This window comes from Oncorhynchus kisutch, linkage group LG15 (assembly GCF_002021735.2).
Source record: "Oncorhynchus kisutch isolate 150728-3 linkage group LG15, Okis_V2, whole genome shotgun sequence".
In the NCBI taxonomy this organism is placed as follows: domain Eukaryota; kingdom Metazoa; phylum Chordata; class Actinopteri; order Salmoniformes; family Salmonidae; genus Oncorhynchus; species Oncorhynchus kisutch.
This window is the reverse complement of record NC_034188.2, coordinates 2,214,896-2,239,653: the sequence shown is the minus strand read 5'-3', so window position 1 is coordinate 2,239,653 and position 24,758 is coordinate 2,214,896. Positions and strand designations below refer to the sequence as shown.

At 43.0% G+C, this 24,758-nt stretch overlaps 1 protein-coding gene across 7 annotated transcripts in view; it reads left to right on the top strand.

The window, feature by feature from the left end:
- The first annotated feature begins 6,176 nt into the window (after positions 1-6,176).
- LOC109886797 (transcriptional regulator ATRX-like) overlaps positions 6,177-24,758 on the top strand; it is a 122,846-nt gene continuing 104,264 nt past the window's right edge. Inside the window, exons 1-5 of one of the 7 annotated variants that reach the window (XM_031789470.1) lie at positions 6,177-6,254; positions 18,647-18,750; positions 18,976-19,123; positions 20,614-20,694; positions 22,197-22,306. In XM_031789470.1, coding sequence (XP_031645330.1) covers positions 18,652-18,750; positions 18,976-19,123; positions 20,614-20,694; positions 22,197-22,306 — 438 coding nt within the window. In that variant the 5' untranslated portion in view covers positions 6,177-6,254; positions 18,647-18,651. Of the gene's footprint in view, positions 6,387-18,646; positions 18,751-18,975; positions 19,124-20,613; positions 20,695-22,196; positions 22,307-24,758 lie in introns of all 7 variants that reach the window. The other 6 variants (XM_031789473.1, XM_031789468.1, XM_031789471.1 and 3 more) reach the window with 6 other exon arrangements.

The following is a 24,758-nucleotide window of genomic DNA, read 5'->3' as shown; positions in this document are numbered from 1 at the left end:
CCTCCTGCATCTTCACAAGGTCCTTTGCCGTTGTTCTGGCATTGATTTGCACCTTTCGCACCAACGCACATTCATCTCTAGGAGACAGAAGGCGTCTCCTTCCTGAGCGGTATGATGGCTGCGTGGTCCCATGGTGTTTATACTTGCGTACTATTATTTGTACAGATGAACGTGGTACCTTCAGGCGTTTGGAAATTGCTCCCAAGGATGAACCAGACTTGTGGAGGTCTACAATGTTTTTTTCTGAGGTCTTGGAAGATTTCTTTGAATTTTCCCATGATGTCAAGCAAAGAGGCACTGAGTTTGAAGGTAGGCCTTGAAATACATCCACAGGTACACCTCCAATTGACACAAATGATGTATATTAGCCTATCAGAAGCTTCTAAAGCCATGACATTTTCTGGAATTTTCCAAGCTGTTTAAAGGCACAGTCAACTTAGTGTATGCAAACTTCTGACCCACTGGAATTGTGATACAGTGAATTATAAGTGAAATAATCTGTCTGTCAACAATTGTTGGAAAAAATGTGTCATGCACAAAGTAGATGTCCTTACCGACTTGCCAAAACTATAGTTTGTTAACAAGAAATTTGTGGAGTGGTTGAAAAACAGGTTTTAATGACTCCAACCTAAGTGTATGTAAACTTCCGAATGCAAATGTATATATGTATATTGCTGAAAGGTTTTCAGACCCCTTGACTTTTCCCACATTTGATTACATTACAGACTTTTCTAAAAACTATAAGAATTACATAACAATAACGAGGTTATATACAGGGGGCCGGTACAGAGTAAATGTGCCAGGGTCCTTAGCTTAGTGATGAGCTTTGAGGGCACTATAGTGTTGAACACTGAGCTGTAGTCAATGAATAGCATTCTCACATAGGTGTTCCTTTTGTCCAGGTGGGAAAGGGCAGTGTGGAGTGCGATTGAGATTGAGTCATCTGTGGATCTGTTGGAGCGCTATGCAGATTGGAGTGGGTTTAGTGTTTCTGGGATAATGGTGCTAATGTGAGCCATTACCAGCCTTTCAAAGTACTTCATGGTTACCAATGTGAGTGCTACGGGTTTGTAATCACTTAGGCAGGTTACCTTAGTGTTCTTGGGCACAGGCACTATGGTGGTCTGCATGAAAAATGTTGGTATTACAGACTCAGACAAGGAGAGGTTGAAAATGTCAGTGAAGACATCTGACAGTTGGTCAGCACATGCCCGGTGGATGTGACTATGACTAACAGGGACTATGTTCAGGGCAGGGTACTGGGCCCCGTGGCTCGAGTGGCTGAGGTTCTTGATGATCTTCTTGCCTCCGATGATGCATTGGGTTGACCGGACCACCCTCTGGAGAGCCCGGAGGTTGCTCTCAATGGTGCATCTACTAGAAGTTCTTGAGGGTCTTAGAGGCCTCCAAGGGTGTCAACGGGAAACGCATTTCCAATTCACACATGCTTATAATACACACGGGTACATGTGTGAAATAGGATGAATATAAGCATCCATCTAATTATTATTGGGGAAAAAGCCAAAGGCTGATCGCGGAGGATCATAAAGAACACTAGTAGATATATAGGTGCCAGTGGATAGAACACTAGTAGAGATATAGGTGCCAGTGGATAGAACACTAGTAGAGATATAGGTGCCAGTGGATAGAACACTAGTAGAGATATAGGTGCCTGTGGATAGAACACGAGTAGAGATATAGGTGCCTGTGGATAGAACACTAGTAGAGATATAGGTGCCAGTGGATAGAACACTAGTAGAGATATAGGTGCCAGTGGATAGAACACTAGTAGAGATATAGGTGCCAGTGGACAGAACACTAGTAGAGAGATGTAGGTGCCAGTGGACAGAACACTAGTAGAGAGATGTAGGTGCCAGTGGATAGAACACTAGTAGAGAGATATAGGTGCCAGTGGATAGAACACTAGTAGAGAGATATAGGTGCCAGTGGATCGAACACTAGTAGAGATATAGGTGCCTGTGGATAGAACACTAGTAGATAGATATAGGTGCCAGTGGATAGAACACTAGTAGAGATATAGGTGCCAGTGGACAGAACACTAGTAGAGATATAGGTGCCAGTGGACAGAACACTAGTAGAGATATAGGTGCCAGTGGATAGAACACTAGTAGAGATATAGGTGCCAGTGGATAGAACACTAGTAGAGATATAGGTGCCAGTGGATAGAACACTAGTAGAGAGATATAGGTGCCAGTGGATAGAACACTAGTAGATATATAGGTGCCAGTGGATAGAACACTAGTAGAGATATAGGTGCCAGTGGATAGAACACTAGTAGAGATATAGGTGCCTGTGGATAGAACACTAGTAGATATATAGGTGCCAGTGGATAGAACACTAGTAGAGATATAGGTGCCAGTGGATAGAACACTAGTAGAGATATAGGTGCCACTAGTAGAGATATAGGTGCCAGTGGATAGAACACTAGTAGAGATATAGGTGCCACTAGTAGAGATATAGGTGCCACTAGTAGAGATATAGGTGCCAGTGGATAGAACACTAGTAGAGATATAGGTGCCAGTGGATAGAACACTAGTAGAGATATAGGTGCCAGTGGATAGAACACTAGTAGATATATAGGTGCCAGTGGATAGAACACTAGTAGAGATATAGGTGCCACTAGTAGAGATATAGGTGCCAGTGGATAGAACACGAGTAGAGATATAGGTGCCAGTGGATAGAACACTAGTAGATATATAGGTGCCAGTGGATAGAACACTAGTAGAGATATAGGTGCCAGTGGATAGAACACTAGTAGAGATATAGGTGCCAGTGGATAGAAAACTAGTAGAGATATAGGTGCCACTAGTAGAGATATAGGTGCCAGTGGATAGAACACTAGTAGAGATATATAGGTGCCAGTGGATAGAACACTAGTAGAGATATAGGTGCCAGTGGATAGAACACTAGTAGAGATATATAGGTGCCAGTGGATAGAACACTAGTAGATATATAGGTGCCTGTGGATAGAACACTAGTAGAGATATAGGTGCCAGTGGATAGAACACTAGTAGATATATAGGTGCCAGTGGATAGAACACTAGTAGAGATATAGGTGCCAGTGGATAGAACACTAGTAGATATATAGGTGCCTGTGGATAGAACACTAGTAGATATATAGGTGCCTGTGGATAGAACACTAGTAGAGAGATAGGTGCCAGTGGATAGAACACTAGTAGATATATAGGTGCCTGTGGATAGAACACTAGTAGAGATATAGGTTCCAGTGGATAGAAAACTAGTAGATATATAGGTGCCAGTGGATAGAACACTAGTAGAGATATAGGTGCCAGTGGATAGAACACTAGTAGAGATATAGGTGCCAGTGGATAGAACACTAGTAGAGATATAGATGCCAGTGGATAGAACACTAGTAGAGATATAGGTGCCAGTGGATAGAACACGAGTAGAGATATAGGTGCCAGTGGATAGAACACTAGTAGAGATATAGGTGCCTGTGGATAGAACACTAGTAGAGATATAGGTGCCAGTGGATAGAACACTAGTAGAGATATAGGTGCCAGTGGATAGAACACTAGTAGATATATAGGTGCCAGTGGATAGAACACTAGTAGATATATAGGTGCCAGTGGATAGAACACTAGTAGAGATATAGGTTCCAGTGGATAGAACACTAGTAGAGAGATAGGTTCCAGTGGATAGAACACTAGTAGAGATATAGGTGCCACTAGTAGAGATATAGGTGCCAGTGGATAGAACACTAGTAGAGATATAGGTGCCAGTGGATAGAACACTAGTAGAGATATAGGTGCCAGTGGATAGAACACTAGTAGAGATATAGGTGCCAGTGGATAGAACACTAGTAGAGATATAGGTGCCTGTGGATAGAACACTAGTAGAGATATAGGTGCCAGTGGATAGAACACTAGTAGAGATATAGGTGCCTGTGGATAGAACACTAGTAGAGATATAGGTGCCTGTGGATAGAACACTAGTAGAGATATAGGTGCCAGTGGATAGAACACTAGTAGAGATATAGGTGCCAGTGGATAGAACACTAGTAGAGATATAGGTGCCAGTGGATAGAACACTAGTAGAGATATAGGTGCCTGTGGATAGAACACTAGTAGATATATAGGTGCCACTAGTAGAGATATAGGTGCCGGCAAGAACAAGTCCAAGATATCTTCAGACAGGTTTATTCAAGATAAATGTTCACCACAGCACACTCCTCTGTAATGATGGCTCACAGTGAGAGAGAAGAAAATAATAACCATTACATGTGGGAGAGAATTAGGCACACAAACTATTCATTATGCCAGGTGTTAATGCAACAGGGCTGTAATAACTGAGGGCGGCTCTGATTGGGCACTGGGAATACGATGGGTGATTCCCACTGAGCTGGTACAGTGTTCTCCCTCAGTGAGCGACAGCTCACTGAACACACCGACAGGATTTCTCAGAACATGGTTGTTGATGTTATCTGGGCCAATGACTTTGTTGACTGATATTCGTTTTAATACCCTGCCAACACCTGCTTCCTATATAACCAAATCAGCTTCACCTTGTGATAACAGTTTACACAACTCCGTACTGAAGTCCAGACTCATTTTATATATTTGTTATTTCCCTCCATCTTGTTTATTGTTTTTATTAAAAAAATGGTCCGTTTTGCCCCTTTTTTCTCCCCAATTTCGTGATATTCAATTGGAAGTTACAGTCCCATCGCTGAAACTCCCGTACCAACTCTGGAGAGGTCGAAGGCCGAAAACTATGTGTCGGCCGAAAACTATGCGTCCTCCGAAAACACGACCCCGCCAAGCCACACTGGTTCTTGACACACTGCTCGCTTAACCTGGAAGCCAGAATAGCCAGACCCGGAAACAAAAATAGTTCAGACTCTCTGCAAACTCAATGCAATTTTATTGAGCTCAGTGTGGTTGGTTGCTAGTCCAGTGTAGGTTTTTAGGCTTTCCAAGCATCCCTCTCAACAGTGTGTCCTGGTTTTATAACATACTTTTTGTAGGCCTACCTGAGGGGACAGGACAGGCTCTGAGTGAGGAATATGTTTAGCCTACCTGAGGGAACAGGACAGGCTCTGAGTGAGGAATACGTAGGCCTACCTGAGGGGACAGGACAGGCTCTGAGTGAGGAATACGTAGACCTACCTGAGGGGACAGGACAGGCTCTGAGTGAGGAATATGTTTGGCCTACCTGAGGGGACAGGACAGGCTCTGAGTGAGGAATACATAGGCCTACCTGAGGGGACAGGACAGGCTCTGAGTGGGGAATACGTAGGCCTACCTGAGGGGACAGGACAGGCTCTGAGTGAGGAAAACGTAGACCTACCTGAGGGGACAGGACAGGCTCTGAGTGGGGAATATGTTTAGCCTACCTGAGGGGACAGGACAGGCTCTGAGTGGGGAATACGTAGGCCTACCTGAGGGGACAGGACAGGCTCTGAGTGGGGAATATGTTGACCTACCTGAGGGGACAGGACAGGCTCTGAGTGGGGAATATGCTGGCCTACCTGAGGGGACAGGACAGGCTCTGAGTGGGGAATATGTTTGGCAGCGCAATTGACTAAAGTTTAGAGTCTAGCACAATAGAGTTTACTAAGCAATAGAGTTTAGAATTCAAGACAGACCAGAATGCAGCCTGCCTCTATGGGAGGCTCAGATTATCAGAGAAAACAGTGTCATTTCCATGTGGCATTTCCATTGTGGAACGTGTGAATTAATCAAATCAAATGTATTTATATAGCCCTTTGTACATCAGCTGATATCTCAAAGTGCTGAACAGAAACCCAGCCTAAAACCCCAAACAGCAAGCAATGCAGGTGTAGAAGCACGGTGGCTAGGAAAAACTCCCTAGAAAGGCCAAAACCTAGGAAGAAACCTAGAGAGGAACCAGGCTATGTGGGGTGGCCAGTCCTCTTCTGGCTGTGCCGGGTGGAGATTATAACAGAACATGGCCAAGATGTTCAAATGTTCATAAATGACCAGCATGGTCATATAATAAAATAATCTAAAATAAAAACCAGAGCAAAGAGGTGGGTCACAAAAAAAAGTCGCCAGTAGATTGAGAGAATACGATTCACACTAAGCCTATGGAAACGCTCAAAACGATTTGGCCAATCAGAAAGCCATAATTTCCTGACTCAACAACCAATAGGACAACAGATAGGATTTGGGCTAGATGCGCCATTTTAGTGCGTCTCAAACCATCCGGTAAAATGGCGCCTTTGCTTTGTCTCCACTGAAAAAAAGGAGGTTTGCTTCAATATTCTAACATTTTTCTAAAATGACAAATTACTGAGAATTATCTGTTTTACATCTCCGGGACGACGTGCCAAGAACTACACGTGTCTCAGTCATTCAATAAATGACAAAAGAGTACAGTAGGTATTGTCTTTTCCTCAAAGCAGTGCCTAACGTTAGCATCTTTGCATTGATGCTCTGGGCTCGTTAGCGATGTACCGGTGTTATGCAGCGGAACCGGCTCGGTTTCCCACGGTACCAACGGAGCTAGCTACACTACGAAAACGGCTACTGCTGTTATAACGTAGGATTTATAACCTAGCTAGCTAACTCAACCACTATTACTAAGTTAGTATTTTTTTGTTGAAAATGTAAAAGGTTGTAAAACAAAACATGTCAGCGGGTTTTGGTCGATTTCCACCTGTGTTTTGGCTCGGAATGTATAAGCTAGCTACCTAGCATGCTAACTAATGTGGGATCTGACATATCTGGCGAGGGGAGATAAACTGATGCATTTCGTTGCATGTCTCTGAATGCTCTGGACCATTGAAACGGTATTGCAGGGTTGTCCGGGAATCTGATGTCTGAAATGTGGACATACTGCAGAGATGTTGGATTTTTATATATACAGTTTGATCACACTTTTCTATTGTGTTATTGACTATGTTTATTCCATGTGTGTCTCACTGCTTTGCTTTATCTTGACCAGGTCCCAGTTGTAAATGAGAATTTGTTCTCAACTGGCCAACCTGATTAAATAAAGGTGAAATCAGATAATGAATGTTTGTTTACCTCGACTAACCTGCACCCCCCACATGGACTCGATACCGGTACACCTTGTATATCGCCTGGTTCTTGTTGTTTCGCTTTTTTTAGGTGATTTATTTAGTAGATATTTAGTAGATATTTTCTTAACTCATATTTTCTTAAAACGGCATTGTTGGTTAAGGGTTTGTAAGTCAGCATGTTGTAATTCGGCCCATTTGACAAATAAAAGGTTGTTTTGATAAGAGTCGGGTTGACTTAGTGCACAGACACTCCAGTTAGTTAGTTCGCCTTTGATGGGAAGATGCCCGGTTTTTGTAGTATGTTGTTCTTCCGGTTTGCCTGATTTTTGTACTCTGTTCATGTCAGAAAGCATTAATTGTAGCAGACAAGGTCCATGTTAGTTCATTCGTCCTTTTCGCTTTACAGCGAGCTGTTGTAACTGCATTTTTAGCTCAAATAGCTACTGTTCATCAGTCACTTTATTCTTATGTTTTGGGATCCTGAGTGGTGCAGCGGTCTAACATGCGCTTCCGCATGAGACATCATCCGCCCGAGACACCGTCCGCATGTTGAGGTTGTCCTCCCACACCAGAGGAGATCAGGACATGCAGGTTAAAACATGAAAACGAGCTCTGAACCAACTATATTAATTTGGGGACAGGTCGAAAAGCATTAAACATTTATGGAAATGTAGCTAGCTAGCTAATTTGTCCTGGGATATAAACATTGGGTTGTTATTTTACACAAGGTCCTCTACTCCGACAAATGAATCCTCCCATAAAAGGGTAAACCAAGTTTGTTTCTAGTCATCTCTCCTCCATCAGGCTTCTTCTTCTTTGACCTTTATATGGCAGTTGGCAACCAACTTGAAGGTGCTTTACCACCACCAATTGGACTGTGGACCTCAGTTCATTTTTCAATGCTCCTAAAAACCAATGAGGAGATGGGAGAGGCGGGATTTGCAGCATGTCAATCATTAGAAATGGAAAGAAGTTCTATTTTAGCGCCCAACTACGCAGACACTCAAATGACGCGCACGAGTAGTGTGGGTGCAATGATTGAATAACAAGAATGTGTAAATATATTTTGCACTACTCGCGTCGCATGGTCAGCATATAAGGCACTGCATCGCAGCGCTAGAGGCGTCACTACAGACCCATGTTCGATTCCAGGCTGTATCACAACCGGCTGTGATCACTAGGGTACCTGCCGCCTTGAATATAGCCATGTTATTACCTCGTACTCCAGCACATTGACTCAGTACTGGTACTCTGTGTATATAGTCAGGTTACTCATTGACTCAGTACTGGTACCCTGTGTATATAGTCAGGTTACTCATTGACTCAGTACTGGTACTCTGTGTATATAGTCAGGTTACTCATTGACTCAGTGCTGGTACTCTGTGTATATAGTCAGGTTAGTCATTGACTCAGTACTGGTACTCTGTATATAGTCAGGTTACTCATTGACTCAGTACTGGTACTCTGTATATAGTCAGGTTACTCATTGACTCAGTACTGGTACTCTGTGTATATAGTCAGGTTAGTCATTGACTCAGTACTGGTACTCTGTATATAGTCAGGTTACTCATTGACTCAGTACTGGTACTCTGTATATAGTCAGGTTACTCATTGACTCAGTACTGGTACTCTGTATATAGTCAGGTTACTCATTGACTCAGTACTGGTACTCTGTGTATATAGTCAGGTTACTCATTGACTCAGTACTGGTACTCTGTGTATATAGTCAGGTTACTCATTGACTCAGTACTGGTACTCTGCGTATATAGTCAGGTTACTCATTGACTCAGTACTGGTACTCTGTGTATATAGTCAGGTTACTCATTGACTCAGTACTGGTACTCTGCGTATATAGTCAGGTTACTCATTGACTCAGTACTGGTACTCTGTGTATATAGTCAGGTTACTCATTGACTCAGTACTGGTACTCTGTATATATAGTCAGGTTACTCATTGACTCAGTACTGGTACTCTGTGTATATAGTCAGGTTACTCATTGACTCAGTACTGGTACTCTGTGGATATAGTCAGGTTAGTCATTGACTCAGTACTGGTACTCTGTGTATATAGTCAGGTTACTCATTGACTCAGTACTGGTACTCTGTGTATATAGTCAGGTTACTCATTGACTCAGTACTGGTACTCTGTATATATAGTCAGGTTACTCATTGACTCAGTACTGGTACTCTGTGTATATAGTCAGGTTACTCATTGACTCAGCACTGGTACTCTGTGTATATAGTCAGGTTAGTCATTGACTCAGTACTGGTACTCTGTGTATATAGTCAGGTTAGTCATTGACTCAGTACTGGTACTCTGTGTATATAGTCAGGTTACTCATTGACTCAGTACTGGTACTCTGTGTATATAGTCAGGTTACTCATTGACTCAGTACTGGTACTCTGTATATATAGTCAGGTTACTCATTGACTCAGTACTGGTACTCTGTGTATATAGTCAGGTTACTCATTGACTCAGTACTGGTACTCTGTGTATATAGTCAGGTTAGTCATTGACTCAGTACTGGTACTCTGTGTATATAGTCAGGTTACTCATTGACTCAGTACTGGTACTCTGTATATATAGTCAGGTTACTCATTGACTCAGTACTGGTACTCTGTGGATATAGTCAGGTTAGTCATTGACTCAGTACTGGTACTCTGTATATAGTCAGGTTACTCATTGACTCAGTACTGGTACTCTGTGTATATAGTCAGGTTACTCATTGACTCAGTACTGGTACTCTGTGTATATAGTCAGGTTACTCATTGACTCAGTACTGGTACTCTGCGTATATAGTCAGGTTACTCATTGACTCAGTACTGGTACTCTGTGTATATAGTCAGGTTACTCATTGACTCAGTACTGGTACTCTGCGTATATAGTCAGGTTACTCATTGACTCAGTACTGGTACTCTGTGTATATAGTCAGGTTACTCATTGACTCAGTACTGGTACTCTGTATATATAGTCAGGTTACTCATTGACTCAGTACTGGTACTCTGTATATATAGTCAGGTTACTCATTGACTCAGTACTGGTACTCTGTGTATATAGTCAGGTTACTCATTGACTCAGTACTGGTACTCTGTGTATATAGTCAGGTTAGTCATTGACTCAGTACTGGTACTCTGTGTATATAGTCAGGTTACTCATTGACTCAGTACTGGTACTCTGTATATATAGTCAGGTTACTCATTGACTCAGTACTGGTACTCTGTGGATATAGTCAGGTTAGTCATTGACTCAGTACTGGTACTCTGTATATAGTCAGGTTACTCATTGACTCAGTACTGGTACTCTGTGTATATAGTCAGGTTACTCATTGACTCAGTACTGGTACTCTGTGTATATAGTCAGGTTACTCATTGACTCAGTACTGGTACTCTGCGTATATAGTCAGGTTACTCATTGACTCAGTACTGGTACTCTGTGTATATAGTCAGGTTACTCATTGACTCAGTACTGGTACTCTGTATATAGTCAGGTTACTCATTGACTCAGTACTGGTACTCTGTGTATATAGTCAGGTTACTCATTGACTCAGTACTGGTACTCTGTGTATATAGTCAGGTTACTCATTGACTCAGTACTGGTACTCTGTGTATATAGTCAGGTTACTCATTGACTCAGTACTGGTACTCTGTGTATATAGTCAGGTTAGTCATGACTCAGTACTGGTACTCTGTGTATATAGTCAGGTTACTCATTGACTCAGTACTGGTACTCTGTATATATAGTCAGGTTACTCATTGACTCAGTACTGGTACTCTGTGGATATAGTCAGGTTAGTCATTGACTCAGTACTGGTACTCTGTATATAGTCAGGTTACTCATTGACTCAGTACTGGTACTCTGTGTATATAGTCAGGTTACTCATTGACTCAGTACTGGTACTCTGTGTATATAGTCAGGTTACTCATTGACTCAGTACTGGTACTCTGCGTATATAGTCAGGTTACTCATTGACTCAGTACTGGTACTCTGTGTATATAGTCAGGTTACTCATTGACTCAGTACTGGTACTCTGCGTATATAGTCAAGTTACTCATTGACTCAGTACTGGTACTCTGTGTATATAGTCAGGTTACTCATTGACTCAGTACTGGTACTCTGTATATATAGTCAGGTTACTCATTGACTCAGTACTGGTACTCTGTGTATATAGTCAGGTTACTCATTGACTCAGTACTGGTACTCTGTGTATATAGTCAGGTTAGTCATTGACTCAGTACTGGTACTCTGTGTATATAGTCAGGTTACTCATTGACTCAGTACTGGTACTCTGTATATATAGTCAGGTTACTCATTGACTCAGTACTGGTACTCTGTGGATATAGTCAGGTTAGTCATTGACTCAGTACTGGTACTCTGTGTATATAGTCAGGTTACTCATTGACTCAGTACTGGTACTCTGTGTATATAGTCAGGTTACTCATTGACTCAGTACTGGTACTCTGTGTATATAGTCAGGTTACTCATTGACTCAGTACTGGTACTCTGTATATATAGTCAGGTTACTCATTGACTCAGTACTGGTACTCTGTGTATATAGTCAGGTTACTCATTGACTCAGTACTGGTACTCTGTGTATATAGTCAGGTTACTCATTGACTCAGTACTGGTACTCTGTGTATATAGTCAGGTTAGTCATTGACTCAGTACTGGTACTCTGTGTATATAGTCAGGTTACTCATTGACTCAGTACTGGTACTCTGTGTATATAGTCAGGTTACTCATTGACTCAGTACTGGTACTCTGTGTATATAGTCAGGTTACTCATTGACTCAGTACTGGTACTCTGTATATATAGTCAGGTTACTCATTGACTCAGTACTGGTACTCTGTGTATATAGTCAGGTTACTCATTGACTCAGTACTGGTACTCTGTGTATATAGTCAGGTTACTCATTGACTCAGTACTGGTACTCTGTGTATATAGTCAGGTTACTCATTGACTCAGTACTAGTACCCTGTATATATAGTCAGGTTACTCATTGACTCAGTACTGGTACTCTGTGTATATAGTCAGGTTACTCATTGACTCAGTACTGGTACTCTGTGTATATAGTCAGGTTACTCATTGACTCAGTACTGGTACTCTGTGTATATAGTCAGGTTACTCATTGACTCAGTACTGGTACTCTGTGTATATAGTCAGGTTACTCATTGACTCAGTACTGGTACTCTGTGTATATAGTCAGGTTACTCATTGACTCAGTACTGGTACTCTGTATATATAGTCAGGTTACTCATTGACTCAGTACTGGTACCCTGTGTATATAGTCAGGTTACTCATTGACTCAGTACTGGTACTCTGTGTATATAGTCAGGTTACTCATTGACTCAGTACTGGTACTCTGTGTATATAGTCAGGTTACTCATTGACTCAGTACTGGTACTCTGTGTATATAGTCAGGTTACTCATTGACTCAGTACTGGTACTCTGTATATATAGTCAGGTTACTCATTGACTCAGTACTGGTACTCTGTATATATAGTCAGGTTACTCATTGACTCAGTACTGGTACTCTGTGTATATAGTCAGGTTACTCATTGACTCAGTACTGGTACTCTGTGTATATAGTCAGGTTACTCATTGACTCAGTACTGGTACTCTGTGTATATAGTCAGGTTACTCATTGACTCAGTACTAGTACCCTGTATATATAGTCAGGTTACTCATTGACTCAGTACTGGTACTCTGTGTATATAGTCAGGTTACTCATTGACTCAGTACTGGTACTCTGTGTATATAGTCAGGTTACTCATTGACTCAGTACTGGTACTCTGTGTATATAGTCAGGTTACTCATTGACTCAGTACTGGTACTCTGTGTATATAGTCAGGTTACTCATTGACTCAGTACTGGTACTCTGTGTATATAGTCAGGTTACTCATTGACTCAGTACTGGTACTCTGTATATATAGTCAGGTTACTCATTGACTCAGTACTGGTACCCTGTGTATATAGTCAGGTTACTCATTGACTCAGTACTGGTACTCTGTGTATATAGTCAGGTTACTCATTGACTCAGTACTGGTACTCTGTGTATATAGTCAGGTTACTCATTGACTCAGTACTGGTACTCTGTGTATACAGTCAGGTTACTCATTGACTCAGTACTGGTACTCTGTATATATAGTCAGGTTACTCATTGACTCAGTACTGGTACTCTGTGTATATAGTCAGGTTACTCATTGACTCAGTACTGGTACTCTGTGTATATAGTCAGGTTACTCATTGACTCAGTACTGGTACTCTGTGTATATAGTCAGGTTACTCATTGACTCAGTACTGGTACTCTGTGTATACAGTCAGGTTACTCATTGACTCAGTACTGGTACTCTGTGTATATAGTCAGGTTACTCATTGACTCAGTACTGGTACTCTGTATATAGTCAGTTTACTCATTGACTCAGTACTGGTACTCTGTGTATATAGTCAGGTTACTCATTGACTCAGTACTGGTACCCTGTATATATAGTCAGGTTACTCATTGACTCAGTACTGGTACTCTGTGTATATAGTCAGGTTACTCATTGACTCAGTACTGGTACCCTGTATATATAGTCAGGTTACTCATTGACTCAGTACTGGTACTCTGTGTATATAGTCAGGTTACTCATTGACTCAGTACTGGTACTCTGTATATATAGTCAGGTTACTCATTGACTCAGTACTGGTACTCTGTGGATATAGTCAGGTTAGTCATTGACTCAGTACTGGTACTCTGTATATAGTCAGGTTACTCATTGACTCAGTACTGGTACTCTGTGTATATAGTCAGGTTACTCATTGACTCAGTACTGGTACTCTGTGTATATAGTCAGGTTACTCATTGACTCAGTACTGGTACTCTGCGTATATAGTCAGGTTACTCATTGACTCAGTACTGGTACTCTGTGTATATAGTCAGGTTACTCATTGACTCAGTACTGGTACTCTGTATATAGTCAGGTTACTCATTGACTCAGTACTGGTACTCTGTGTATATAGTCAGGTTACTCATTGACTCAGTACTGGTACTCTGTGTATATAGTCAGGTTACTCATTGACTCAGTACTGGTACTCTGTGTATATAGTCAGGTTACTCATTGACTCAGTACTGGTACTCTGTGTATATAGTCAGGTTAGTCATTGACTCAGTACTGGTACTCTGTGTATATAGTCAGGTTACTCATTGACTCAGTACTGGTACTCTGTATATATAGTCAGGTTACTCATTGACTCAGTACTGGTACTCTGTGGATATAGTCAGGTTAGTCATTGACTCAGTACTGGTACTCTGTATATAGTCAGGTTACTCATTGACTCAGTACTGGTACTCTGTGTATATAGTCAGGTTACTCATTGACTCAGTACTGGTACTCTGTGTATATAGTCAGGTTACTCATTGACTCAGTACTGGTACTCTGCGTATATAGTCAGGTTACTCATTGACTCAGTACTGGTACTCTGTGTATATAGTCAGGTTACTCATTGACTCAGTACTGGTACTCTGCGTATATAGTCAAGTTACTCATTGACTCAGTACTGGTACTCTGTGTATATAGTCAGGTTACTCATTGACTCAGTACTGGTACTCTGTATATATAGTCAGGTTACTCATTGACTCAGTACTGGTACTCTGTGTATATAGTCAGGTTACTCATTGACTCAGTACTGGTACTCTGTGTATATAGTCAGGTTAGTCATTGACTCAGTACTGGTACTCTGTGTATATAGTCAGGTTACTCATTGACTCAGTACTGGTACTCTGTATATATAGTCAGGTTACTCATTGACTCAGTACTGGTACTCTGTGGATATAGTCAGGTTAGTCATTGACTCAGTACTGGTACTCTGTGTATATAGTCAGGTTACTCATTGACTCAGTACTGGTACTCTGTGTATATAGTCAGGTTACTCATTGACTCAGTACTGGTACTCTGTGTATATAGTCAGGTTACTCATTGACTCAGTACTGGTACTCTGTATATATAGTCAGGTTACTCATTGACTCAGTACTGGTACTCTGTGTATATAGTCAGGTTACTCATTGACTCAGTACTGGTACTCTGTGTATATAGTCAGGTTACTCATTGACTCAGTACTGGTACTCTGTGTATATAGTCAGGTTAGTCATTGACTCAGTACTGGTACTCTGTGTATATAGTCAGGTTACTCATTGACTCAGTACTGGTACTCTGTGTATATAGTCAGGTTACTCATTGACTCAGTACTGGTACTCTGTGTATATAGTCAGGTTACTCATTGACTCAGTACTGGTACTCTGTATATATAGTCAGGTTACTCATTGACTCAGTACTGGTACTCTGTGTATATAGTCAGGTTACTCATTGACTCAGTACTGGTACTCTGTGTATATAGTCAGGTTACTCATTGACTCAGTACTGGTACTCTGTGTATATAGTCAGGTTACTCATTGACTCAGTACTAGTACCCTGTATATATAGTCAGGTTACTCATTGACTCAGTACTGGTACTCTGTGTATATAGTCAGGTTACTCATTGACTCAGTACTGGTACTCTGTGTATATAGTCAGGTTACTCATTGACTCAGTACTGGTACTCTGTGTATATAGTCAGGTTACTCATTGACTCAGTACTGGTACTCTGTGTATATAGTCAGGTTACTCATTGACTCAGTACTGGTACTCTGTGTATATAGTCAGGTTACTCATTGACTCAGTACTGGTACTCTGTATATATAGTCAGGTTACTCATTGACTCAGTACTGGTACCCTGTGTATATAGTCAGGTTACTCATTGACTCAGTACTGGTACTCTGTGTATATAGTCAGGTTACTCATTGACTCAGTACTGGTACTCTGTGTATATAGTCAGGTTACTCATTGACTCAGTACTGGTACTCTGTGTATATAGTCAGGTTACTCATTGACTCAGTACTGGTACTCTGTATATATAGTCAGGTTACTCATTGACTCAGTACTGGTACTCTGTATATATAGTCAGGTTACTCATTGACTCAGTACTGGTACTCTGTGTATATAGTCAGGTTACTCATTGACTCAGTACTGGTACTCTGTGTATATAGTCAGGTTACTCATTGACTCAGTACTGGTACTCTGTGTATATAGTCAGGTTACTCATTGACTCAGTACTAGTACCCTGTATATATAGTCAGGTTACTCATTGACTCAGTACTGGTACTCTGTGTATATAGTCAGGTTACTCATTGACTCAGTACTGGTACTCTGTGTATATAGTCAGGTTACTCATTGACTCAGTACTGGTACTCTGTGTATATAGTCAGGTTACTCATTGACTCAGTACTGGTACTCTGTGTATATAGTCAGGTTACTCATTGACTCAGTACTGGTACTCTGTGTATATAGTCAGGTTACTCATTGACTCAGTACTGGTACTCTGTATATATAGTCAGGTTACTCATTGACTCAGTACTGGTACCCTGTGTATATAGTCAGGTTACTCATTGACTCAGTACTGGTACTCTGTGTATATAGTCAGGTTACTCATTGACTCAGTACTGGTACTCTGTGTATATAGTCAGGTTACTCATTGACTCAGTACTGGTACTCTGTGTATACAGTCAGGTTACTCATTGACTCAGTACTGGTACTCTGTATATATAGTCAGGTTACTCATTGACTCAGTACTGGTACTCTGTGTATATAGTCAGGTTACTCATTGACTCAGTACTGGTACTCTGTGTATATAGTCAGGTTACTCATTGACTCAGTACTGGTACTCTGTGTATATAGTCAGGTTACTCATTGACTCAGTACTGGTACTCTGTGTATACAGTCAGGTTACTCATTGACTCAGTACTGGTACTCTGTGTATATAGTCAGGTTACTCATTGACTCAGTACTGGTACTCTGTATATAGTCAGTTTACTCATTGACTCAGTACTGGTACTCTGTGTATATAGTCAGGTTACTCATTGACTCAGTACTGGTACCCTGTATATATAGTCAGGTTACTCATTGACTCAGTACTGGTACTCTGTGTATATAGTCAGGTTACTCATTGACTCAGTACTGGTACTCTGTGTATATAGTCAGGTTACTCATTGACTCAGTACTGGTACTCTGTGTATATAGTCAGGTTACTCATTGACTCAGTACTGGTACTCTGTGTATATAGTCAGGTTACTCATTGACTCAGTACTGGTACTCTGTGTATATAGTCAGGTTACTCATTGACTCAGTACTGGTACTCTGTGTATATAGTCAGGTTACTCATTGACTCAGTACTGGTACTCTGTGTAAATAGTCAGGTTACTCATTGACTCAGTACTGGTACCCTGTGTAAATAGTCAGGTTACTCATTGACTCAGTACTGGTACTCTGTGTATATAGTCAGGTTACTCATTGACTCAGTACTGGTACTCTGTGTAAATAGTCAGGTTACTCATTGACTCAGTACTGGTACTCTGTGTATAGTCAGGTTACTCATTGACTCAGTACTGGTACTCTGTGTATAGTCAGGTTACTCATTGACTCAGTACTGGTACTCTGTGTATATAGTCAGGTTACTCATTGACTCAGTACTGGTACTCTGTGTATATAGTCAGGTTACTCATTGACTCAGTACTGGTACTCTGTGTATATAGTCAGGTTAGGAAGGGCCGTCAGTCAGCATTTCACTGTTAGTCTAAATCAAATCTCATTTAGTTGTCACATACACTGTTAGCAGATTGGTGCTGCTCCATTAGTGCTGCTGGGCTGCTCCATTGGTGCTGCTGGGCTGCTCCATTGGTGCTGCTGGGCTGCTCCATTGGTGCTGCTGGGCTGCTCCATTAGTGCTGCTGGGCTGCTCCATTAGTGCTGCTCCATTAGTGCTGCTGGGCTGCTCCGTTAGTGCTGCTGGGCTGCTCCATTAGTGCTGCTCCATTAGTGCTGCTGGGCTGCTCCGTTAGTGCTGCTGGGCTGCTCCGTTAGTGCTGCTGGGCTGCTCCGTTAGTGCTGCTGGGCTGCTCCATTAGTGCTGCTGGGCTGCTCCATTAGTGCTGCTGGGCTGCTCCATTAGTGCTGCTCCGTTAGTGCTGCTGGGCTGCTCCGTTGGTGCTGCTGGGCTGCTCCGTTAGTGCTGCTCCGTTAGTGCTGCTGGGCTGCTCCGTTGGTGCTGCTGGGCTGCTCCGTTAGTGCTGCTGGGCTGCTCCGTTAGTGCTGCTGGGCTGCTCCGTTGGTGCTGCTGGGCTGCTCCGTTGGTGCTGCTCCGTTGGTGCTGCGGTGCTGCTCCGTTGGTGCTGCGGTGCTGCTCCGTTGGTGCTGCGGTGCTGCTCCGTTGGTGCGGCTCTGCTGAATACAGTTAACAGTAGTTATAATTTAGATTCTAGCCTTGATGTTAGTGAACTTAGTTTCTAACAGCCAACATTATATCTAGTGTTGCATCTGAATTCGCACCCTATTCCCTAAATAGTGCACTACATTTGACCAGGGCCATAGGGAACAGGGTGTCATTTGGGACAAAGCCCTAGATCTTGATTCAGATCAGGCTGTTTTGCTTTTACTTACAAAAAGGAAAGAGCCTCTAACCTGGTAATTTAGTCCGCTCTTCATCTCCCCCGTCCTTTTAAATGGTCTAATTTCCCACCTAATAGTGGGATTTCTTGTTGTTGGCAGGTTAAATGAGTAGAACCTCAGCTGAATCTACAGACCAAATGATGGAACAGGAAGTAGGTCAACTTCCGATTACAGACCAGATGGAGGAGGAGGAGGAGGAGGAGGTAGGTCAACATCAGATTGTCTATTTACCTGCTCACTTTTACAGATGTATCCACCTGTGAACTTGATGAATGTCTTACCAGAGCTGGTTTAACGTAGTGCACTAGATAGGGTGCCATTTGGGACACAGCTGGACTGTAGCTTCTGTAGCAGATAACAGGACGATCACTCAGGGTCTATTCTGAGGTTTTTCATTAGACTGATGTTGACTCTTGTTTACTCCTCAGCCTGGGAGCTCAGCAGAGACTGAGAGACCCTCCTCTTCTCACACCAAGAGGAAGCCTGCTGTTACAGCCAAGCACACCGGAGGGAATGAGTCTGACACCTCGGACGAGAGTGGACAGGAAGATGGCGCCTCTGACAACCCCTCAGATGGTAAGGTCTACCACGACCTGGGGCCAGCACATGTTTTAATGCCTCTTCATATCATTGTGGAGCCAGAAGGTGCATTTCTAGTCTATTCTGAGTTGATGTTCAAGGTAGATAATACTGTTGTTGTTGGTCTATTCTGAGGTGATGTTCAAGGTAGATAATACTGTTGTTGGTCTATTCTGAGTTGATGTTCAAGGTAGATAATACTGTTGTTGGTCTATTCTGAGTTGATGTTCAAGGTAGATAATACTGTTGTTGTTGTTGGTCTATTCTGAGTTGATGTTCAAGGTCGATAATACTGTTGTTCATATATGTTTTAAAAAAGACTATATAGGGAATAGGGCTCTGGTCTAAAGTAGTGCACTATATAGGGAATAGTGCTCTGGTCTAAAGTAGTGCACTATATAGGGAATAGGGCTCTGGTCTAAAGTAGTGCAGTATATAGGGATTAGGGCTCTGGTCTAAAGTAGTGCACTATATAGGGAATAGGGAGCCGTAGGACTCTGGTCTAAAGTAGTGCACTATATAGGGAATAGGGCTCTGGTCTAAAGTGGTGCACTATATAGGGAATAGGGAGCCATAGGACTCTGGTCTAAAGTAGTGCACTATATAGGGAATAGGGTTCTATAGGGCTCTGGTCTAAAGTAGTGCACTATATAGGGAATAGGGCTCTGGTCTAAAGTAGTGCACTATATAGGGAATAGGGTGCCATAGGGCTCTGGTCTAAAGTAGTGCACTATATAGGGAATAGGGTGCCATAGGGCTCTGGTCTAAAGTAGTGCACTATATAGGGAATAGGGTGCCATAGGGCTCTGGTCTAAAGTAGTGCACTATATAGGGAGCCATAGGGCTCTGGTCTAAAGTAGTGCACTATATAGGGAATAGGGTGCCATAGGGCTCTGGTCTAAAGTAGTGCACTATATAGGGAATAGGGTTCTATAGTGCTCTGGTCTAAAGTAGTGCACTATATAGGGAATAGGGTGCCATAGGGCTCTGGTCTAAAGTAGTGCACTATATAGGGAATAGGGCTCTGGTCTAAAGTAGTGCACAATATAGGGAATAGGGTGCCATAGGGCTCTGGTCTAAAGTAGTGCACTATATAGGGAATAGGGCTCTGGTCTAAAGTAGTGCACTATATAGGGAATAGGGTGCCATAGGGCCCTGGTCTAAAGTAGTGCACTATATAGGGAATAGGGCTCTGGTCTAAAGTAGTGCACTATATAGGGAATAGGGTGCCATAGGGCTCTGATCTAAAGTAGTGCACTATATAGGGAATAGGGCTCTGGTCTAAAGTAGTGCACTATATAGGGAATAGGGTGCCATAGGGCCCTGGTCTAAAGTAGTGCACTATATAGGGAATAGGGTTCCATAGGGCTCTGGTCTAAAGTAGTGCACTATATAGGGAGCCATAGGGCTCTGGTCTAAAGTAGTGCACTATATAGGGAATAGGGTGCCATTTGGGATGCACATTAAGTGCTTGTCCTCTACTTCAGGCATGTTGGTGTTACGGCCTGGGACTGACAACAAGGAGAGCAGAGGAGCCATGAAGCTGGACCTCTCAAGGAAAAAGACCGGTTTGTCTCTCACACATAGGCCATGTCTAAAATCTGACCTACTTTGTCCTTAAATGGAATTTTTAAATCATACTCAATTTATACATTTCACCTACTATAAAACTGGTTTAGCATACCCAAAATACACACCACACAGACACAGGGGGGGACCCCTCAGTCAAAAACACAGGTTGGTCTCCTCACTGTGTATATCTCACTACTACTAACAAGTGGATAGTCATATAAAGACCTACTGTTTGATTATATTTTGAACCATCACGGTCACCTAATAATCCCCAGTTTACAATTGGCTTATTAATCTCCCTCCTCTCCCCTGTAACTATTCCCCAGGTCGTTGCTGCAAATGAGAACGTGTTCTCAGTCAACTTACCTGGTAAAATAACAGATAAATAAAAAGAATATAGGGAATAGGGCTCTGGTCTAAAGTAGTGCACTATATAGGGAATAGGGTGCCATAGGGCTCTGGTCTAAAGTAGTGCACTATATAGGGAATAGGGTGCCATAGGGCTCTGGTCTAAAGTAGTGCACTACATAGGGAATAGGGCTCTGGTCTAAAGTAGTGCACTATATAGGGAATAGGGCTCTGGTCTAAAGTAGTGCACTACATAGGGAATAGGGCTCTGGTCTAAAGTAGTGCACTATATAGGGAATAGGGTGCCATAGGGCTCTGGTCTAAAGTAGTGCACTATATAGGGAATTGGGCTCTGGTCTAAAGTAGTGCACTATATAGGGAATAGGGCTCTGGTCTAAAGTAGTGCACTATATAGGGAATAGGGTGCCATAGGGCTCTGGTCTAAAGTAGTGCACTATATAGGGAATAGGGCTCTGGTCTAAAGTAGTGCACTACATAGGGAATAGGGCTCTGGTCTAAAGTAGTGCACTATATAGGGAATAGGGCTCTGGTCTAAAGTAGTGCACTATATAGGGAATAGGGTGCCATAGGGCTCTGGTCTAAAGTAGTGCACTATATAGGGAATAGGGCACTGGTCTAAAGTAGTGCACAATATAGGGAATAGGGTGCCATAGGGCTCTGGTCTAAAGTAGTGCACTATATAGGGAATAGGGCTCTGGTCTAAAGTAGTGCACTATATAGGGAATAGGGTGCCATAGGGCCCTGGTCTAAAGTAGTGCACTATATAGGGAATAGGGCTCTGGTCTAAAGTAGTGCACTATATAGGGAATAGGGTGCCATAGGGCCCTGGTCTAAAGTAGTGCACTATATAGGGAATAGGGTGCCATAGGGCCCTGGTCTAAAGTAGTGCACTATATAGGGAATAGGGTGCCATAGGGCTCTGGTCTATAGTAGTGCACTATATAGGGAATAGTCAGATAAACGGTTTGAATCCTCCCATCGTTAAATAAAAGGTTTTGACCAGGAATGTGTCTTCCTACAGCCTAATATCCAGACCCGCTGCCAGTTTAATGAAATCATTCAGTTTGGGATTGATATTGGATGTAAACTAAACATGTTTGTCTCTCGGCCTTCCTCTGTTTATATCCAGATACCACTTTGCAGGAGAGGATAGACTGCACCGCCTGTGGACAGCAGGTCAACCACTTCCAGCGCCACTCAGTGTTTGAGCACCCGATGCTCCATGTGCTCCTCTGCAGGGTAGATACACCTGCAACACCCTCTCTGTCTATCTTCCACCTGTCTATTTGTCTCCTATCGGGCTCTATATCTTTCCATCTATCTGTCTGTCTCTATCAAATTCTGTCTCCATCTGTTAGTCTTTCTCACATGCCCTTTCCTCTCTCGTCTGTGATTGTGGGATGATTGTCTCTGTCTGCCTGCCTGTCTCTCTCTCTGTGTGCCTGTCGCTCTCTCTCTGCCTGTCTCTCTCTCTCCTTCTCTGCCTGTCTTTCTGTCTGTCTGCCTGTCTCTCCCTCTGTCTCTTTCTCTCTCTCTCTCTGTCTGCCTGTCTTTCTCTCTCTCTCTGCCTGTCTGTCTCTCTGTCTGCCTGTCTCTCTCTCTCTGTCTGAGCTCCACCATGCTCCTTTAGGGTAGGGCCATAGATATATGATTCATTTGAATTTATGTTTTTGCGAGATATTCCAAATGCCAATATCACAAGAATAGTTTTTTAATCAAAAAAAAAAGTTTTTGCGTTTGTGTCCGCATGTTCTCATGTCTTTTTGCTCTCGTCACCTTCCTGTTTACACCAGAGATCTGAATATAATGAGGAGATGCTAATGTCCCCTTAACAATGGGAGTCGTCCCAAAGGCGACAAGCTTAGGACCAAAATACGCCCATTGAAACACATTGGGATGATTTTGAACAGATTTGGGCGAGTGACACCTCTCACTTCGTTTCCTCCTCTGTTTACACACACACACACAAATCCCCTCCCCTGCCACTTTCACCGAGCCCCTGCCACTTTCACCGAGCCCCTGCCACTTTCACCGAGCCCCTGCCACTTTCACCGAGCCCCTGCCACTTTCACCGAGCCCCTGCCACTTTCACCGAGCCCCTGCCACTTTCACCGAGCCCCTGCCACTTTCACCGAGCCCCTGCCACTTTCACCGAGCCCCTGCCACTTTCACCGAGCCCCTGCCACTTTCACCAACCCCTTGCCACTTTCACCAAGCCCCTGCCACTTTCACCGAGCCCCTCCCCCTGCCACTCACACCGAGCCCCTCCCCCTGCCACTCACACTGAGCCCCTCCCCCTGCCACTCACACAGAGCCCCTCCCCCTGCCACTCACACAGAGCCCCTGCCACTCGCACCGAGCCCCTCCCCCTCGCACCAAGCCCCTCCCCCTCGCACCAAGCCCCTCCCCCTCGCACCAAGCCCCTCCCCCTCACACCAACCCCCGCCCCTCACAAAAACAAATATGAGAGATCACTTATTCCTCTGACCAGCGGTTTCAACTCGGTAATTGCATTTGAGGTTAGTTGGAACAGAATGGGTCATATGGGGCGGCAGGGTAGCCTAGTGGTTAGAGCGTTGGACTAGGAACCGGAAGGTTGCAAGTTCAAACCCCCGAGCTGACAAGGTACAAATCTGTCGTTCTGCCCCTGAACAGGCAGTTAACCCACTGTTCCTAGGCCATCATTGAAAATAAGAATTTGTTCTTAACTGACTTGCCTAGTTAAATAAAGGTAAAAAAATAAATAAATATGGAGACCGAAACACACTGAGAGATTATTTTACTGTAATAGAGAAATCTACCTTTCTAATCCTGTATGTCTCAACTCCTTAAATTGCGTGCAGTTCTCTACTAAAACAAGATTATCAATCAACATTGATTCTGTAAATGGTCAGTTTGTCGCCCGCAGTATTGGGGTTCCACCGTCGCCCGCAGTATTGGGGTTCCATCTCCACAGTTGGAGACGGACAGGCTAGCATGCTGTTCTAACAGTTGGAGACGGACAGGCTAGCATGCTGTTCCAACAGTTTGAGACGGACAGGCTAGCATGCTGTTCCAACAGTTGGAGACGGACAGGCTAGCATGCTGTTCCAACAGTTGGAGACGGACAGGCTAGCATGCTGTTCCAACAGTTTGAGACGGACAGGCTAGCATGCTGTTCTAACAGTTGGAGATGGACAGGCTAGCATGCTGTTCCAACAGTTGGAGACGGACAGGCTAGCATGCTGTTCCAACAGTTTGAGACGGACAGGCTAGCATGCTGTTCTAACAGTTGGAGACGGACAGGCTAGCATGCTGTTCTAACAGTTGGAGACGGACAGGCTAGCATGCTGTTCCAACAGTTGGAGACGGACAGGAGGTCGTGTTTCTAATTCAACTGTTTTGCCTTTTTAGCTGTATTCTCAAGAGCTTATCAAATTATACCTTGATCCAAGTTGGCTGAACTTGAAGTCTAAATATTAGCTGGCTACTCACTAACACGTGGGCTTGTTCTTGAGAGATTGTTTATGAGACCGGTGTTCGTTTTTTATTTTATTTTTTTATTTTTTTTATTTCACCTTTATTTAACCAGGTAGGCTAGTTGAGAACACCTTTATATTAACCAGGTAGGCTAGTTGAGAACAAGTTCTCATTTGCAACTGCGACCTGGCCAAGATAAAGCATAGCAGTGTGAGCATACAACAAAGAGTTA